Source organism: Leuresthes tenuis, unplaced genomic scaffold, assembly GCF_036924035.1.
Source record: "Leuresthes tenuis unplaced genomic scaffold, fLeuTen1.0.hap1 SCAF_6, whole genome shotgun sequence".
Taxonomy (NCBI): domain Eukaryota; kingdom Metazoa; phylum Chordata; class Actinopteri; order Atheriniformes; family Atherinopsidae; genus Leuresthes; species Leuresthes tenuis.
The window spans coordinates 276,884-296,357 of record NW_027325360.1 but is presented as its reverse complement, the minus strand read 5'-3'; the positions used below and the strand labels follow the sequence as shown (position 1 = coordinate 296,357).

The following is a 19,474-nucleotide window of genomic DNA, read 5'->3' as shown; positions in this document are numbered from 1 at the left end:
TTGGGTGGAGGAGGGAAACATCGGGTGTGGTGGAGGAGGGAAACATTGGGTGGAGGAGGGAAACATCGGGTGGAGGAGGGAAACATCGGGTGTGGTGGAGGAGGGAAACATTGGGTGGAGGAGGGAAACATCGGGTGGAGGAGGGAAACATCGGGTGTGGTGGAGGAGGGAAACATCGGGTGGAGGAGGGAAACATCTGGGGTGGAGGAGGGAAACATCGGGTGTGGTGGAGGAGGGAAACATCGGGTGGAGGAGGGAAACATCTGGGGTGGAGGAGGGAAACATCGGGGGTGGAGGAGGGAAACATTGGGTGTGGTGGAGGAGGGAAACATTGGGTGGAGGAGGGAAACATCTGGGGTGGAGGAGGGAAACATCGGGTGGAGGAGGGAAACATCGGGGGTGGAGGAGGGAAACATCGGGTGTGGTGGAGGAGGGAAACATTGGGTGGAGGAGGGAAACATCGGGGGTGGAGGAGGGAAACATCGGGTGGAGGAGGGAAACATCGGGGGTGGAGGAGGGAAACATCGGGTGTGGTGGAGGAGGGAAACATTGGGTGTGGTGGAGGGAAACATCTGGGGTGGAGGAGGGAAACATCGGGTGTGGTGGAGGAGGGAAACATTGGGTGGAGGAGGGAAACATCTGGGGTGGAGGAGGGAAACATCAGGGGTGGAGGAGGGAAACATCGGGGGTGGAGGAGGGAAACATCGGGTGTGGTGGAGGAGGGAAACATCAGGTGGAGGAGGGAAACATCTGGGGTGGAGGAGGGAAACATCAGGGGTGGAGGAGGGAAACATCGGGTGTGGTGGAGGAGGGAAACATCAGGTGGAGGAGGGAAACATCGGGTGGAGGAGGGAAACATCGGGTGTGGTGGAGGAGGGAAACATTGGGTGTGGTGGAGGGAAACATCGGGTGGAGGAGGGAAACATCGGGTGTGGTGGAGGAGGGAAACATTGGGTGGAGGAGGGAAACATCTGGGGTGGAGGAGGGAAACATCAGGGGTGGAGGAGGGAAACATCGGGTGTGGTGGAGGAGGGAAACATCAGGTGGAGGAGGGAAACATCGGGTGGAGGAGGGAAACATCGGGTGGAGGAGGGAAACATCGGGTGGAGGAGGGAAACATCGGGGGTGGAGGAGGGAAACATCGGGTGGAGGAGGGAAACATCGGGTGGAGGAGGGAAACATCGGGGGTGGAGGAGGGAAACATCGGGTGGAGGAGGGAAACATCGGGGGTGGAGGAGGGAAACATCGGGTGGAGGAGGGAAACATCGGGTGGAGGAGGGAAACATTGGGTGTGGTGGAGGAGGGAAACATTGGGTGGAGGAGGGAAACATCGGGGGTGGAGGAGGGAAACATCGGGTGTGGTGGAGGAGGGAACCATCGGGGGTGGAGGAGGGAAACATTGGGTGGAGGAGGGAAACATCGGGTGGAGGAGGGAAACATCGGGGGTGGAGGAGGGAACCATCGGGGGTGGAGGAGGGAAACATTGGGTGGAGGAGGGAAACATCGGGGGTGGAGGAGGAGGGAAACATTGGGTGGAGGAGGGAAACATTGGGTGGAGGAGGGAAACATCGGGTGGAGGAGGGAAACATCGGGTGGAGGAGGGAAACATCGGGTGGAGGAGGGAAACATCGGGTGGAGGAGGGAAACATCGGGTGGAGGAGGGAAACATCGGGTGGAGGGACGTCGAACAAATACAGGCGGTGGGTCATGAGGACACTGGTTTAAACACTGGGTTAAAGATTCCTTCCGATTAATAAGGATCAGATCAAAATGATTGATCAGGTAAACTCTGGTTCAGGTGAGTTACCTGTTGACGACATCTGCAGCTGATCCTTGTCCAGCAGCAGGAGGAGGGAGGTCTGAGAGGCTGTCGGAGAAGAAGGGGTCATCCTCCAGGTCTCTGATGGACAGAGCACACCTTTCAGTTCATCCCTCCCTTTACCTGTCTGAGCCGCACTAAGGTCACCTGATGCACCTGTCTGAGCCACACTAAGGTCACCTGATGCACCTGTCTGAGCCACACTAAGGTCACCTGATGCACCTGTCTGAGCCACACTAAGGTCACCTGATGCACCTGTCTGAGCCACACTAAGGTCACCTGATGCACCTGTCTGAGCCACACTAAGGTCACCTGATGCACCTGTCTGAGCCACACTAAGGTCACCTGATGCACCTGTCTGAGCCACACTAAGGTCACCTGATGCACCTGTCTGAGCCGCACTAAGGTCACCTGATGCACCTGTCTGAGCCACACTAAGGTCACCTGATGCACCTGTCTGACTAAGGTCACCTGATGCACCTGTCTGAGCCACACTAAGGTCACCTGATGCACCTGTCTGAGCCGCACTAAGGTCACCTGATGCACCTGTCTGAGTAAGGTCACCTGATGCACCTGTCTGAGCCACACTAAGGTCACCTGATGCACCTGTCTGAGCCGCACTAAGGTCACCTGATGCACCTGTCTGAGCCACACTAAGGTCACCTGATGCACCTGTCTGAGCCACACTAAGGTCACCTGATGCACCTGTCTGAGCCACACTAAGGTCACCTGATGCACCTGTCTGAGTAAGGTCACCTGATGCACCTGTCTGAGCCACACTAAGGTCACCTGATGCACCTGTCTGAGCCACACTAAGGTCACCTGATGCACCTGTCTGAGCCACACTAAGGTCACCTGATGCACCTGTCTGACTAAGGTCACCTGATGCACCTGTCTGAGCCACACTAAGGTCACCTGATGCACCTGTCTGAGTAAGGTCACCTGATGCACCTGTCTGAGCCACACTAAGGTCACCTGATGCACCTGTCTGAGCCACACTAAGGTCACCTGATGCACCTGTCTGAGTAAGGTCACCTGATGCACCTGTCTGAGTAAGGTCACCTGATGCACCTGTCTGAGCCACACTAAGGTCACCTGATGCACCTGTCTGAGCCACACTAAGGTCACCTGATGCACCTGTCTGACTAAGGTCACCTGATGCACCTGTCTGAGCCACACTAAGGTCACCTGATGCACCTGTCTGAGCCGCACTAAGGTCACCTGATGCACCTGTCTGAGTAAGGTCACCTGATGCACCTGTCTGAGCCACACTAAGGTCACCTGATGCACCTGTCTGAGCCGCACTAAGGTCACCTGATGCACCTGTCTGAGCCACACTAAGGTCACCTGATGCACCTGTCTGAGCCACACTAAGGTCACCTGATGCACCTGTCTGAGCCACACTAAGGTCACCTGATGCACCTGTCTGAGTAAGGTCACCTGATGCACCTGTCTGAGCCACACTAAGGTCACCTGATGCACCTGTCTGAGCCACACTAAGGTCACCTGATGCACCTGTCTGAGCCACACTAAGGTCACCTGATGCACCTGTCTGAGCCACACTAAGGTCACCTGATGCACCTGTCTGAGCCACACTAAGGTCACCTGATGCACCTGTCTGAGCCACACTAAGGTCACCTGATGCACCTGTCTGAGCCACACTAAGGTCACCTGATGCACCTGTCTGAGCCACACTAAGGTCACCTGATGCACCTGTCTGAGTAAGGTCACCTGATGCACCTGTCTGAGTAAGGTCACCTGATGCACCTGTCTGAGTAAGGTCACCTGATGCACCTGTCTGAGCCACACTAAGGTCACCTGATGCACCTGTCTGAGCCACACTAAGGTCACCTGATGCACCTGTCTGAGCCACACTAAGGTCACCTGATGCACCTGTCTGAGCCACACTAAGGTCACCTGATGCACCTGTCTGAGTAAGGTCACCTGATGCACCTGTCTGAGTAAGGTCACCTGATGCACCTGTCTGAGCCACACTAAGGTCACCTGATGCACCTGTCTGAGCCACACTAAGGTCACCTGATGCACCTGTCTGAGCCACACTAAGGTCACCTGATGCACCTGTCTGAGTAAGGTCACCTGATGCACCTGTCTGAGCCACACTAAGGTCACCTGATGCACCTGTCTGAGTAAGGTCACCTGATGCACCTGTCTGAGCCACACTAAGGTCACCTGATGCACCTGTCTGAGCCACACTAAGGTCACCTGATGCACCTGTCTGAGCCGCACTAAGGTCACCTGATGCACCTGTCTGAGTAAGGTCACCTGATGCACCTGTCTGAGTAAGGTCACCTGATGCACCTGTCTGAGTAAGGTCACCTGATGCACCTGTCTGAGCCACACTAAGGTCACCTGATGCACCTGTCTGAGCCACACTAAGGTCACCTGATGCACCTGTCTGAGCCACACTAAGGTCACCTGATGCACCTGTCTGAGCCACACTAAGGTCACCTGATGCACCTGTCTGAGTAAGGTCACCTGATGCACCTGTCTGAGTAAGGTCACCTGATGCACCTGTCTGAGTAAGGTCACCTGATGCACCTGTCTGAGTAAGGTCACCTGATGCACCTGTCTGAGCCACACTAAGGTCACCTGATGCACCTGTCTGAGCCACACTAAGGTCACCTGATGCACCTGTCTGAGCCACACTAAGGTCACCTGATGCACCTGTCTGAGCCACACTAAGGTCACCTGATGCACCTGTCTGAGCCGCACTAAGGTCACCTGATGCACCTGTCTGAGCCGCACTAAGGTCACCTGATGCACCTGTCTGACTAAGGTCACCTGATGCACCTGTCTGAGCCGCACTAAGGTCACCTGATGCACCTGTCTGAGTAAGGTCACCTGATGCACCTGTCTGAGTAAGGTCACCTGATGCACCTGTCTGAGCCACACTAAGGTCACCTGATGCACCTGTCTGAGCCACACTAAGGTCACCTGATGCACCTGTCTGAGCCGCACTAAGGTCACCTGATGCACCTGTCTGAGCCACACTAAGGTCACCTGATGCACCTGTCTGAGCCACACTAAGGTCACCTGATGCACCTGTCTGAGCCACACTAAGGTCACCTGATGCACCTGTCTGAGCCGCACTAAGGTCACCTGATGCACCTGTCTGAGTAAGGTCACCTGATGCACCTGTCTGAGCCGCACTAAGGTCACCTGATGCACCTGTCTGAGCCGCACTAAGGTCACCTGATGCACCTGTCTGAGCCGCACTAAGGTCACCTGATGCACCTGTCTGAGTAAGGTCACCTGATGCACCTGTCTGAGTAAGGTCACCTGATGCACCTGTCTGAGTAAGGTCACCTGATGCACCTGTCTGAGCCGCACTAAGGTCACCTGATGCACCTGTCTGAGTAAGGTCACCTGATGCACCTGTCTGAGTAAGGTCACCTGATGCACCTGTCTGAGCCACACTAAGGTCACCTGATGCACCTGTCTGAGTAAGGTCACCTGATGCACCTGTCTGAGCCGCACTAAGGTCACCTGATGCACCTGTCTGAGCCACACTAAGGTCACCTGATGCACCTGTCTGAGCCACACTAAGGTCACCTGATGCACCTGTCTGAGCCGCACTAAGGTCACCTGATGCACCTGTCTGAGCCACACTAAGGTCACCTGATGCACCTGTCTGAGCCACACTAAGGTCACCTGATGCACCTGTCTGAGCCACACTAAGGTCACCTGATGCACCTGTCTGAGCCACACTAAGGTCACCTGATGCACCTGTCTGAGCCACACTAAGGTCACCTGATGCACCTGTCTGAGTAAGGTCACCTGATGCACCTGTCTGAGCCACACTAAGGTCACCTGATGCACCTGTCTGAGCCACACTAAGGTCACCTGATGCACCTGTCTGAGCCGCACTAAGGTCACCTGATGCACCTGTCTGAGCCACACTAAGGTCACCTGATGCACCTGTCTGAGCCACACTAAGGTCACCTGATGCACCTGTCTGAGTAAGGTCACCTGATGCACCTGTCTGAGTAAGGTCACCTGATGCACCTGTCTGAGTAAGGTCACCTGATGCACCTGTCTGAGCCACACTAAGGTCACCTGATGCACCTGTCTGAGTAAGGTCACCTGATGCACCTGTCTGAGCCACACTAAGGTCACCTGATGCACCTGTCTGAGCCGCACTAAGGTCACCTGATGCACCTGTCTGAGCCGCACTAAGGTCACCTGATGCACCTGTCTGAGCCGCACTAAGGTCACCTGATGCACCTGTCTGAGCCACACTAAGGTCACCTGATGCACCTGTCTGAGTAAGGTCACCTGATGCACCTGTCTGAGCCACACTAAGGTCACCTGATGCACCTGTCTGAGCCGCACTAAGGTCACCTGATGCACCTGTCTGAGTAAGGTCACCTGATGCACCTGTCTGAGTAAGGTCACCTGATGCACCTGTCTGAGTAAGGTCACCTGATGCACCTGTCTGAGTAAGGTCACCTGATGCACCTGTCTGAGTAAGGTCACCTGATGCACCTGTCTGAGTAAGGTCACCTGATGCACCTGTCTGAGTAAGGTCACCTGATGCACCTGTCTGAGCCGCACTAAGGTCACCTGATGCACCTGTCTGAGCCACACTAAGGTCACCTGATGCACCTGTCTGAGTAAGGTCACCTGATGCACCTGTCTGAGTAAGGTCACCTGATGCACCTGTCTGAGTAAGGTCACCTGATGCACCTGTCTGAGTAAGGTCACCTGATGCACCTGTCTGAGTAAGGTCACCTGATGCACCTGTCTGAGCCGCACTAAGGTCACCTGATGCACCTGTCTGAGCCACACTAAGGTCACCTGATGCACCTGTCTGAGCCACACTAAGGTCACCTGATGCACCTGTCTGAGTAAGGTCACCTGATGCACCTGTCTGAGTAAGGTCACCTGATGCACCTGTCTGAGTAAGGTCACCTGATGCACCTGTCTGAGTAAGGTCACCTGATGCACCTGTCTGAGTAAGGTCACCTGATGCACCTGTCTGAGTAAGGTCACCTGATGCACCTGTCTGAGTAAGGTCACCTGATGCACCTGTCTGAGTAAGGTCACCTGATGCACCTACTCGCTGCTCTCGCGTGGTCTCTCCTCCTGTCCTGCAGCATGTGGACACAGGTACCTGCGGCTCTGCAGGAAGTCCAACACCAGGATGTCCACAATGTCCCGGTGAGGCTTCTGTAGCAGCTCGTCCACCAGAGACAGCGATGCCATACTGATCTGAGGAGAGACAGGTGTTTCTATCCATCACTGATGACCCCGATCTGCAGGGTGTGGGCTGGTCTGTCTGCTCTCACCTGGTCGGAGATGTGGTCACAGAGCTGCGTCAGAGACGGCGTCCTCAGCAGGAAATGGACCAGCTGATCCAAGAGAGTGGAGGACTGGAGGAGTCTGACGGTGGCACAGAGGACCGAGGTGGAGACCAGGACCACCTGCTCACACCTGGGCCACGCAGACACACTAATCAATAACCTGATCAGTACCTCTGCTGGTTGGAAATGTCTGAGTTTATTTTTTCAGATGTGAGGTCAAACCATAGGTGCAGCAAAAGATTGTTCAGATAATCGATTAATCTGATCAGAAATACTTTCACAATAATAAGTATTTAAAAAACAGACATTTACACGATCAGCCAGATCAGTTATTACTGGCTGATATGAACAGAAACATCCCTCCTCCTGATACTGATAACAGGACTATAAAACAGCAGCTATCCAGCTAACATCCAGATGTGCTAACATCTGTTAGCTTCTCTACTGCTGTCTCTGCTTTCAAAAACTGTATTTTAATAACAATATGAGCCTCAGCTTCCTTCTGTTCTCTGCTAGCTTCCTTCTGTTCTCTGCTAGCTTCCTTCTGTTCTCTGCTAGCTTCCTTCTGTTCTCTGCTAGCTTCCTTCTGTTCTCTGCTAGCTTCCTTCTGTTCTCTGCTAGCGTCCTTCTGTTCTCTGCTAGCTTCCTTCTGTTCTCTGCTAGTTTCCTTCTGTTCTCTGTTAGCTTCCTTCTGTTCTCTGCTAGCGTCCTTCTGTTCTCTGCTAGCTTCCTTCTGTTCTCTGCTAGCGTCCTTCTGTTCTCTGCTAGCTTCCTTCTGTTCTCTGCTAGCGTCCTTCTGTTCTCTGCTAGCGTCCTTCTGTTCTCTGCTAGCTTCCTTCTGTTCTCTGCTAGCGTCCTTCTGTTCTCTGCTAGCGTCCTTCTGTTCTCTGCTAGCGTCCTTCTGTTCTCTGCTAGCGTCCTTCTGTTCTCTGCTAGCGTCCTTCTGTTCTCTGCTAGCGTCCTTCTGTTCTCTGCTAGCTTCCTTCTGTTCTCTGCTAGCTTCCTTCTGCTCTCTGCTAGCTTCCTTCTGTTCTCTGCTAGCGTCCTTCTGTTCTCTGCTAGCGTCCTTCTGTTCTCTGCTAGCTTCCTTCTGTTCTCTGCTAGCTTCCTTCTGTTCTCTGCTAGCGTCCTTCTATTCTCTGCTAGCTTCCTTCTGTTCTCTGCTAGCTTCCTTCTGTTCTCTGCTAGCTTCCTTCTGTTCTCTGCTAGCTTCCTTCTGTTCTCTGCTAGCTTCCTTATCAGCTAACAAGCCAACTCCATTAAAATGCTAACATAAAATGTTCCCTTGTGTTTGTTCCGCTCAGTGGACTCTCTGTGAACTGAGCAGAACATGTTGGTGGGACGAAGCATCAAAGCAGATCATACCTGGACACCTCACCTGTGGGGGAGCAGAAGCTCTGAAGTTAACTGGATAAAAACAGCGACCCTGATTCAAAGCTCAGAACTTTATTCCAAGTTGTTTCTACATGTAAACAAACATCAGCTGGCAGGTGATGAAGATGATGAAGAACTTACCTGTGCAGCAGCTGAGGATGAAGAGTCTCCACCAGCCACACCTGGTGGACACACTGAGACACCTTAACGGCCAACACCTGCGCACACGTGCACACACACACACACACACGTGCACTGTCAGGTCATGTCATCACTCTCAGCTGCTCACCTGATCATCACCAACAGGTGTGCGTACCTGCGGAGCGTCTCTCGTCAGGTGATCCAAGAAGTCAAACCAGGTGAAGAAGTTGTTCGTGTGATCTGGAGACTCTGACCTGTGATCACAGAGGAGACACTGAGGTTCTGATCCGGTACCACCAGAACCTGCTGTCTGGGCTCAGAAGTACCTGGCTGAGCGTTGCCATAGTAACAGGGTGTGCACGTACCTCCAGGGCACGGGCGGCCGGCTCTGCAGCGCTGCAGGATCCAGGTCCTCTGCGGCCAGCAGGGAGTACAGCTCCTGCAGCCTCCCAGCCAGCAGCTCTCCCAGCTGGGTGTGGGCGACCAGCAGCTCCCCCGAGGACCCGCCCTGAGCCCCACACAGCAGCAGCAGGCTGTCGTGGGCCTTCAGACTCACCGCACGCCTCTAATGAAACAGGATGACATCATCATGACATCATCATGACCTTCAGACTCACCGCACGCCTCTAATGAAACAGGATGACATCATCATGACATCATCATGACCTTCAGACTCACCGCACGCCTCTAATGAAACAGGATGACATCATCATGACATCATCATGACCTTCAGACTCACCGCACGCCTCTAATGAAACAGGATGACATCATCATGACCTTCAGACTCACCGCACGCCTCTAATGAAACAGGATGACATCATCATGACATCATCATGACCTTCAGACTCACCGCACGCCTCTAATGAAGCATGATGACATCATGATGACATCATCATGACCTTCAGACTCACCGCACGCCTCTAATGAAACAGGATGACATCATCATGACCTTCAGACTCACCGCACGCCTCTAATGAAACAGGATGACATCATGATGACATCATCATGACCTTCAGACTCACCGCACGCCTCTAATGAAACAGGATGACATCATGATGACATCATCATGACCTTCAGACTCACCGCACGCCTCTAATGAAACAGGATGACATCATCATGACATCATGATGACCTTCAGACTCACCGCACGCCTCTAATGAAGCATGATGACATCATGATGACGTCACAGCTGACAGCACAGGTCACTGAGGAGCCTGACCGATCGGTCGTTAATCACCTGATTCTATCTGCATCGGTTTCTGATGTTCAGCAACATGAAAACCGATCAGAACAAAATACAGGAAGCAGAACCGGATCTTTGTCAGTTCCCGTCTCCTGCCTCAGCTTCTCTTCATCGAGTCATTCACACACAGAAGGAAAATCTACGCGTCCGTCCTGAGCAACAATAACAGAGGACTGGAGGGCAGCCTGTCCAGAGCCCATGAGATGAATGTGCTTTTTGCCCCCTCCTCCATAAAGTCTACCCCCCTGCAGAATCAGCCCTCCTTCTCCCTCGGTGCCTCCTACACCCAGATCCTCCACGCCAGGCTGCAGGCCCTGACAGAATCAGCCCCAGGGTGCCTGCCCTCCCCAGCTAACTGTAGCACCGCGTCTTCAACATGAGCCTGAAAATTCAGAGGGCTCCTGAGAAGTGGACATCATGCCCAAGAAGCCACGACCTCCAGCACCACAGACCTGTGGACCTCCCGCATCATGACCCCATGGAGCGACTGGTCCTGGATCAGCTTAGACCCATGATCAAGCCCTTTCTTGACCCCCTCCAGTGTGCCTATCAAACCCGACGTAGGGCTGAGGACGCCATCATCCACCTGCTCAACCGATATATGCTCATCTAAGCCGGCGAGGACTGCGAGGGTCACGTTCTTTGACTTCTCCGGTGCATTTAACACCATGCAGGTAGAGGCCCCCTTGGGTCCTGGATGGTGGACTATCTGAATGGCAGAGTACAGTAGGGGCATCACTGTGGACAGCACTGGGGCCCCACAGGGATCTGTCCTCTCTCCCTTCCTCATCACCCTGAATACCAGAGACTTTCTGATGCCTCTGCCATGGTTGGATGTATCAGCAGAGGGGATGAGGAGGAGGACTGGTACAAAGGAACTGGTGTGGATCTGATGAGGAACAAGGCACCGGTGATCTCTGTCTCCATCCAGAGGGACAATGTGGACAGCACTACACATACCTGGGAGTACACACTGACAATAAACTGGGCAAAGAACACGGAGTCTCTACAGGAAGGGCCTGAGGCGCCTGAGGTCCTTCAACATCTGCCGGACTATGCTCAGGATCTTTGATGAGTCTGCGGTAGGCTGAGGGCAGCGGATGCCAAAAGACAAACTGTAGCTGGACTCTATGATGTCAGAGAGGAGGATGCTGCTGAAGCTGCATGACATCCTGGATGATGTGCCCCCCCCCCCACTCCACGACACACTGGTTCAACACAGGAGCACCTTTAGTAGAAGACTGATCAGGGTCTCTGCAGGTTTCAACAAGTCAAATTTAAGACTTTTTAAGACCATATAGAATACGATTTAAGACCCATTTCACAACCAAACTGGCAAAAAAGTCACGAAGGAAACTCCAAGGCCCGAAATTACTTGCAAAGTATAGGATTATTTTTTACAGCTCTTTCACACTGGAATACAAGATGCTGAACCTGACTAAAAACACCAGAAGCCTCTCTATTGGGAACTAATACCCCCCCCCCCCAACACACCGGGGCACAACAACTAGCTGTGCTGGACCGGGGTGCACAGGTACTTTACTGAACAGAACCAGGCCCAGAACTGAGCCCTGTGGAACACCACTTCATGGAAATAAAGAGTTAAGTCCCACATTAACATCAAATCTAGTCTGTACCACCTTTTATGACTGCTGTGTCTTCTCTAATTTGATGCAAATTGCAGTGTCCCAAGCTCCGATTGGCCAACACTCAGCCCATAGAGGATTGGCCAACACTCAGCCCATAGAGGATTGGCCAACACTCAGCCCATAGAGGATTGGCCAACACTCCGCCCATAGAGGATTGGCCAACACTCAGCCCATAGAGGATTGGCCAACACTCAGCCCATAGAGGATTGGCCAACACTCAGCCCATAGAGGATTGGCCAACACTCAGCCCATAGAGGATTGGCCAACACTCAGCCCATAGAGGATTGGCCAACACTCAGCCCATAGAGGATTGGCCAACACTCAGCCCATAGAGGATTGGCCAACACTCAGCCCATAGAGGATTGGCCAACACTCAGCCCATAGAGGATTGGCCAACACTCAGCCCATAGAGGATTGGCCAACACTCAGCCCATAGAGGATTGGCCAACACTCAGCCCATAGAGGATTGGCCAACACTCAGCCCATAGAGGATTGGCCAACACTCAGCCCATAGAGGATTGGCCAACACTCAGCCCATAGAGGATTGGCCAACACTCAGCCCATAGAGGATTGGCCAACACTCAGCCCATAGAGGATTGGCCAACACTCAGCCCATAGAGGATTGGCCAACACTCAGCCCATAGAGGATTGGCCAACACTCAGCCCATAGAGGATTGGCCAACACTCAGCCCATAGAGGATTGGCCAACACTCAGCCCATAGAGGATTGGCCAACACTCAGCCCATAGAGGATTGGCCAACACTCAGCCCATAGAGGATTGGCCAACACTCAGCCCATAGAGGATTGGCCAACACTCAGCCCATAGAGGATTGGCCAACACTCAGCCCATAGAGGATTGGCCAACACTCAGCCCATAGAGGATTGGCCAACACTCAGCCCATAGAGGATTGGCCAACACTCAGCCCATAGAGGATTGGCCAACACTCAGCCCATAGAGGATTGGCCAACACTCAGCCCATAGAGGATTGGCCAACACTCCGCCCATAGAGGATTGGCCAACACTCCGCCCATAGAGGATTGGCCAACACTCCGCCCATAGAGGATTGGCCAACACTCCGCCCATAGAGGATTGGCCAACACTCCGCCCATAGAGGATTGGCCAACACTCCGCCCATAGAGGATTGGCCAACACTCCGCCCATAGAGGATTGGCCAACACTCCGCCCATAGAGGATTGGCCAACACTCAGCCCATAGAGGATTGGCCAACACTCAGCCCATAGAGGATTGGCCAACACTCAGCCCATAGAGGATTGGCCAACACTCAGCCCATAGAGGATTGGCCAACACTCAGCCCATAGAGGATTGGCCAACACTCAGCCCATAGAGGATTGGCCAACACTCAGCCCATAGAGGATTGGCCAACACTCAGCCCATAGAGGATTGGCCAACACTCAGCCCATAGAGGATTGGCCAACACTCAGCCCATAGAGGATTGGCCAACACTCAGCCCATAGAGGATTGGCCAACACTCAGCCCATAGAGGATTGGCCAACACTCAGCCCATAGAGGATTGGCCAACACTCAGCCCATAGAGGATTGGCCAACACTCAGCCCATAGAGGATTGGCCAACACTCAGCCCATAGAGGATTGGCCAACACTCAGCCCATAGAGGATTGGCCAACACTCCGCCCATAGAGGATTGGCCAACACTCCGCCCATAGAGGATTGGCCAACACTCAGCCCATAGAGGATTGGCCAACACTCAGCCCATAGAGGATTGGCCAACACTCAGCCCATAGAGGATTGGCCAACACTCAGCCCATAGAGGATTGGCCAACACTCAGCCCATAGAGGATTGGCCAACACTCAGCCCATAGAGGATTGGCCAACACTCAGCCCATAGAGGATTGGCCAACACTCAGCCCATAGAGGATTGGCCAACACTCAGCCCATAGAGGATTGGCCAACACTCAGCCCATAGAGGATTGGCCAACACTCAGCCCATAGAGGATTGGCCAACACTCAGCCCATAGAGGATTGGCCAACACTCAGCCCATAGAGGATTGGCTAACACTCCGCCCATAGAGGATTGGCCAACACTCCGCCCATAGAGGATTGGCCAACACTCAGCCCATAGAGGATTGGCCAACACTCAGCCCATAGAGGATTGGCCAACACTCAGCCCATAGAGGATTGGCCAACACTCAGCCCATAGAGGATTGGCCAACACTCAGCCCATAGAGGATTGGCCAACACTCAGCCCATAGAGGATTGGCCAACACTCAGCCCATAGAGGATTGGCTACTGTAAAGACCTGGGATGATGACAGCAGCCTGACTCGTTTAGTTAATTTTCCCTCCTGACATTCATAGCTTTGTTTTTTTGTTGTTTTGGCCAATCCTGAAGCTTATCATTTAACTCCAAGTGGACCATATATTTCTCATACAACTTGTAAATAAACTTTCATATCGAAACATCTCAATTATGTCTCTGTTCCAAAATGTTCCAGTAAACTGATGAATGAAATAAAACGCCGTATCAGTGACATCATATCAGTGACATCATATCAGTGACATCATATCAGTGACATCATATCAGTGACATCATATCAGTGACATCATATCAGTGACATCATTAGCTCATACAGCTAACAGGAACTGTTAATATGTAAGATGGCCAGGTGGAAAATGAATAAAAACACTTAACAAGAGAAGATGTTTTGGTTAAAATCTTTGATGAAGATTCAGAGTTTCTGAATACTGATGAAGTAAACGTGACGTTTATGTTAAAAATATCCTTACAGCTCAGTCTGATCTGTTTAGTTTTAGTTTACGAGCTAACTGACCTGGCTCCTGGTGAGCTGCAGAAGAGCCCACAGCAGGCCGCTTTCTGATTGGACAGGGCTGGAGGAAGGTGGATCTGATTGGACGGAGCTGGAAGAGGAAGGACCTGATTGGTTGCTGGGTAAGCATGGCTCTGTCTGTTGAACGGAGGTCTGTGTGCTGTGTTGTGATTGGCTGGAAGTCGGCTGCTGGTCCATGAGCTGGAAGCACAGATGATGTCAGAGTATGACCTCATCACAGACCCGCCCCCCCATTGGTGGCTGCTCACCTCTAAAACATATCTGAGCACATGCGGATCCTGTTTAACTCTGGAGCAGACGACCAATAAGAACTCAGCTTCCTCCTTCTCAGTGGTGGAACCAGGAAGTGCACAGAGACGAATCAGTTTCTGGGGGCAGAGAACAGATGACATCACAACATGAGGTCAGGTAACCGAAAGGGTAACTGCAGCCCCCCCCAAGCAGGTGAGACACAACCTGTCGCTGTTGATTGTTTAACCTGTCGCCTCACCTGTCTGTCTCACCTGTCTGTCTCACCTGCCACCTCACCTGTCTGTCTCACCTGCCACCTCACCTGTCTGTCTCACCTGTCACCTCACCTGTCTGTCTCACCTGCCACCTCACCTGTCTGTCTCACCTGTCTGTCTCACCTGTCTGTCTCACCCGCCTGTCTCACCTGTCGCCTCACCTGTCTCCTCACCTGTCTGTCTCACCTGTGTGTCTCACCTGTGTGTCTCACCTGTGTGTCTCACCTATCGTCTCACCTGTCTGTCTCACCTGTGTGTCTCACCTGTGTGTCTCACCTGTGTGTCTCACCTGTGTGTCTCACCTGTCTGTCTCACCTGTCTGTCTCACCTGTCTGTCTCACCCGCCTGTCTCACCTGTCGCCTCACCTGTCTCCTCACCTGTCTGTCTCACCTGTGTGTCTCACCTGTGTGTCTCACCTGTGTGTCTCACCTATCGTCTCACCTGTCTGTCTCACCTGTGTGTCTCACCTGTGTGTCTCAACTGTCTCCTCACCTGTCTCCTCACCTGTCTGTCTCACCTGTGTGTCTCACCTGTCTCCTCACCTGTCGCCTCACCTGTCTGTCTCACCTGTGTGTCTCACCTGTCTCCTCACCTGTCGCCTCACCTGTCTGTCTCACCTGTCTGTCTCACCTGTCTCCTCACCTGTCTGTCTCACCTGTCTGTCTCACCTGTCTGTCTCACCTGTGTGTCTCAACTGTCTCCTCACCTGTCTCCTCACCTGTGTGTCTCACCTGTCTGTCTCACCTGTCTGTCTCACCTGTGTGTCTCACCTGTCTCCTCACCTGTCGCCTCACCTGTCTGTCTCACCTGTCTGTCTCACCTGTCTGTCTCACCTGTCTCCTCACCTGTCTCCTCACCTGTCTCCTCACCTGTCTGTCTCACCTGTCTGTCTCACCTGTCTCCTCACCTGTCTCCTCACCTGTCTGTCTCACCTGTCTGTCTCACCTGTCTGTCTCACCTGTCTGTCTCACCTGTCTCCTCACCTGTCTGTCTCACCTGTCTGTCTCACCTGTCTGTCTCACCTGTCTCCTCACCTGTCTCCTCACCTGTCTCCTCACCTGTCTGTCTCACCTGTCTGTCTCACCTGTCTCCTCACCTGTCTCCTCACCTGTCTGTCTCACCTGTCTGTCTCACCTGTCTGTCTCACCTGTCTGTCTCACCTGTCTCCTCACCTGTCTGTCTCACCTGTCTCCTCACCTGTCTGTCTCACCTGTCTGTCTCACCTGTTCTGTGTTAAAGCGGTGTGACACAGAAGGTGATCCCAGCTGCAGGTAAACATCTGTGAACACGTTTGTGTTAAAGAACTGAGCTCAGGCTGCTGAACACCTGAAAGTGTACCTGCACGGGTTTGTAGACGCTGACCAGCTGCAGTAGAGGCTTCTGCATCTGATCCAGCAACTTGGAGAAGAAGATAAGCACCTGCTGGCACATCCCAGGAGGATACTGGGAAGGAGGAGGAGGGAGATTACTGAGAGGCAGAGCAGCTGATTTCAGTCAGGCTAACATGTCTTTAAGGTTCTGATTAGACCCATTAGGCTGACTGTTTCCTCTTAGAGGACTAGATGCAGATGGTACCAGATGGAACTGATCCACATCTGCTCCAGGACCTTCGGAAATGATTCCGTGCAGAGACCTGATCAAACAGAGTGATAAGGGTGTCTCCGTGGTTACCTGAGCCTTCCCCAGCGTGGTCAAAGTCTCCAGCAGCTTGTGTTGTAGCAGGTACTCCAAACAGGGTCCTGTGTCCTCCACAGCCTTCAGAACAATCAAAAATCAATCACCACTGCGCTGTAACACCAATTTAACTGTGAGTGACATCAGTGGGACTCACCTGCTGTTTGTCTTCGTACAGCAAGATGTCCAACATCTGTCTAAGGTGCCACGGGATGTCTGTCCTTCTGACAGGAAGGCTGTCGTCTGCTCGCACAAACACACACACACACAGACACACACACACAGACACACACACACACACACACACACACACACACACACACACACACACACACACACACACACACACACACAGACACACACACAGACACACACACACACACACACACACAGACACACACACAGACACACACACACAGACACACACACAGACACACACACACACACACACACACACACACACACACACACACACACACAGACACACACACAGACACACACACACACACACACACAGACACACTCAGGTGAGCTGTGTGACCAGGTGCATGCACTGGTCACACAGCTCCTGCAGGAGTACGGTGCTCACCAGTTGTCTGGATGTAGTAATTAGTTATTGATTTCCAGTGATCGATAAAGGAGTCCAGCAGGTGGATGGTGGGCTCCCTCTGAGACACAGACACAGAACACAGGTGAGTGAAAAAGAGAAGAGTTCATGCTCCGCGAATAAAAAATGGGGTAACAGAGGTGCTGTTACCGGGGTAACAGAGGTGCTGTTACCGGGGTAACAGATGTGCTGTTACTAAGGTAACAGAGGTGCTGTTACCGGGGTAACAGAGGTGCTGTTACTGGGGTAACACAGGTGCTGTTACCGGGGTAACAGAGGTACTTGTACTGGGGTAACAGAGGTGCTGTTACTAAGGTAACAGAATTGCTGTTACCGAGGTAACAGAGGTGCTGTTACCGGGGTAACAGAAGTGCTGTTACTAAGGTAACAGAGGTGCTGTTACTGGGGTAACAGAGGTGCTGTTACCGGGGTAACAGAGGTGCTGTTACCGGGGTAACAGAGGTGCTGTTACTGGGGTAACAGAGGTGCTGTTACTAAGGTAACAGAGGTGCTGTTACTGGGGTAACAGAGGTGCTGTTACCGGGGTAACAGAGGTGCTGTTACTGGGGTAACAGAGGTACTTGTACTGGGGTAACAGAGGTGCTGTTACTGGGGTAACAGAGGTGCTGTTACTAAGGTAACAGAGGTGCTGTTACTAAGGTAACAGAGGTGCTGTTACTGGGGTAACAGAGGTACTTGTACTGGGGTAACAGAGGTGCTGTTACTAAGGTAACAGAGGTACTTGTACTGGGGTAACAGAGGTGCTGTTACTAAGGTAACAGAGGTGCTGTTACTAAGGTAACAGAGGTGCTGTTACTAAGGTAACAGAATTGCTGTTACCGAGGTAACAGAGGTGCTGTTACCGGGGTAACAGAAGTGCTGTTACTAAGGTAACAGAGGTGCTGTTACTAAGGTAACAGAGGTGCTGTTACTGGGGTAACAGAGGTGCTGTTACTAAGGTAACAGAATTGCTGTTACCGAGGTAACAGAGGTGCTGTTACCGGGGTAACAGAAGTGCTGTTACTAAGGTAACAGAATTGCTGTTACTGAGGTAACAGAGGTGCTGTTACCGGGGTAACAGATGTGCTGTTACTAAGGTAACAGAAGTGCTGTTACCGGGGTAACAGAGGTGCTGTTACTAAGGTAACAGAGGTGCTGTTACCGGGGTAACAGATGTGCTGTTACCGGGGTAACAGATGTGCTGTTACTGAGGTAACAGAGGTGCTGTTACCGGGGTAACAGATGTGCTGTTACTAAGGTAACAGAAGTGCTGTTACCGGGGTAACAGAGGTGCTGTTACTAAGGTAACAGAGGTGCTGTTACCGGGGTAACAGATGTGCTGTTACTGAGGTAACAGAGGTGCTGTTACCGGGGTAACAGATGTGCTGTTACCGGGGTAACAGAGGTGCTGTTACTAAGGTAACAGAGGTGCTGTTACCGGGGTAACAGATGTGCTGTTACTGGGGTAACAGAGGTGCTGTTACCGGGGTAACAGAGGTGCTGTTACTAAGGTAACAGGTACTTGTAGTAAGGTAACACACTGTGACACGTATGTAAAACGGGTACACTGCTCCTAACAGGTAAACACACCTGGATTAACCTTACAGATAACGTTAGCAGCAGTGAGCTTCATATTCCTCTCATTTACGGTAAATTACCAGGATATAAGTCCTTCCTGTCGGTTCTGCTGAGCCCATCCGGACCCTCCGGGTCTCAGACAGACAGACAGGTGGACAGACACAGTCTGTTTGTCAGAACTTTAACTTCGTCGAACTTTTCCCGGAGCTAACCGAAGCTAATCGAACTAAAGTGCACGAACGGCTGCCTCACCGTCTCCAGCGCGTGCAGCAGCATGTTGGTTAGCTTGTTGAACGCCTCCATGACCCGTTGTTCCCGGTTCGGCCCGCTTTACTGAACCATGTCGAAGGAGACCAACTTCTGACCCTCTTATCAAGTTGCACATACAAATTTCCGGTTGCACCTTTCAAAATAAAACAATGTGCTCACTTTGGTCAAAATATTTCACAATAAGAGCTCTGATCCAAATCTTTCCTTTTTCACAAAGCTTATTGTGAATAAATCATAATTTTGTGCCATTTGAAGAATAAATCTAAATCCTGTTAATCTCTTCCACACACACGTGAGTTTTTAAGTTTAATCGAACAGATCTTTATTTGTCTTTGTATAAAAACAGAAAGTACAACACAATAAAATTAAAGTGCATTTCCTGGTGGCAAAAAAAAAGCAAAATATGGTAAAAAAAGGTCTGTTTGAATAAAACTGACTTGAGTTTCTCAGAGTTCTGGTTTT

At 52.1% G+C, this 19,474-nt stretch overlaps 1 protein-coding gene across 1 annotated transcript in view; it reads right to left on the bottom strand.

The window, feature by feature from the left end:
• LOC140309283 (FHF complex subunit HOOK-interacting protein 2B-like) overlaps positions 1-19,133 on the bottom strand; it is a 26,284-nt gene extending 7,151 nt beyond the window's left edge. The window contains exons 1-13 of the mRNA XM_072387098.1: positions 18,995-19,133; positions 17,147-17,225; positions 16,715-16,800; positions 16,555-16,638; positions 16,222-16,326; positions 14,625-14,744; positions 14,359-14,556; positions 9,024-9,223; positions 8,834-8,912; positions 8,659-8,735; positions 7,129-7,273; positions 6,900-7,051; positions 1,808-1,900 (exon numbers count right to left, since the gene is read on the bottom strand). Coding sequence (XP_072243199.1) covers positions 1,808-1,900; positions 6,900-7,051; positions 7,129-7,273; positions 8,659-8,735; positions 8,834-8,912; positions 9,024-9,223; positions 14,359-14,556; positions 14,625-14,744; positions 16,222-16,326; positions 16,555-16,638; positions 16,715-16,800; positions 17,147-17,225; positions 18,995-19,045 — 1,469 coding nt within the window. The 5' untranslated portion in view covers positions 19,046-19,133. The remainder of the gene's footprint in view (positions 1-1,807; positions 1,901-6,899; positions 7,052-7,128; positions 7,274-8,658; positions 8,736-8,833; positions 8,913-9,023; positions 9,224-14,358; positions 14,557-14,624; positions 14,745-16,221; positions 16,327-16,554; positions 16,639-16,714; positions 16,801-17,146; positions 17,226-18,994) is intronic.
• Positions 19,134-19,474: the final 341 nt, after the last annotated feature.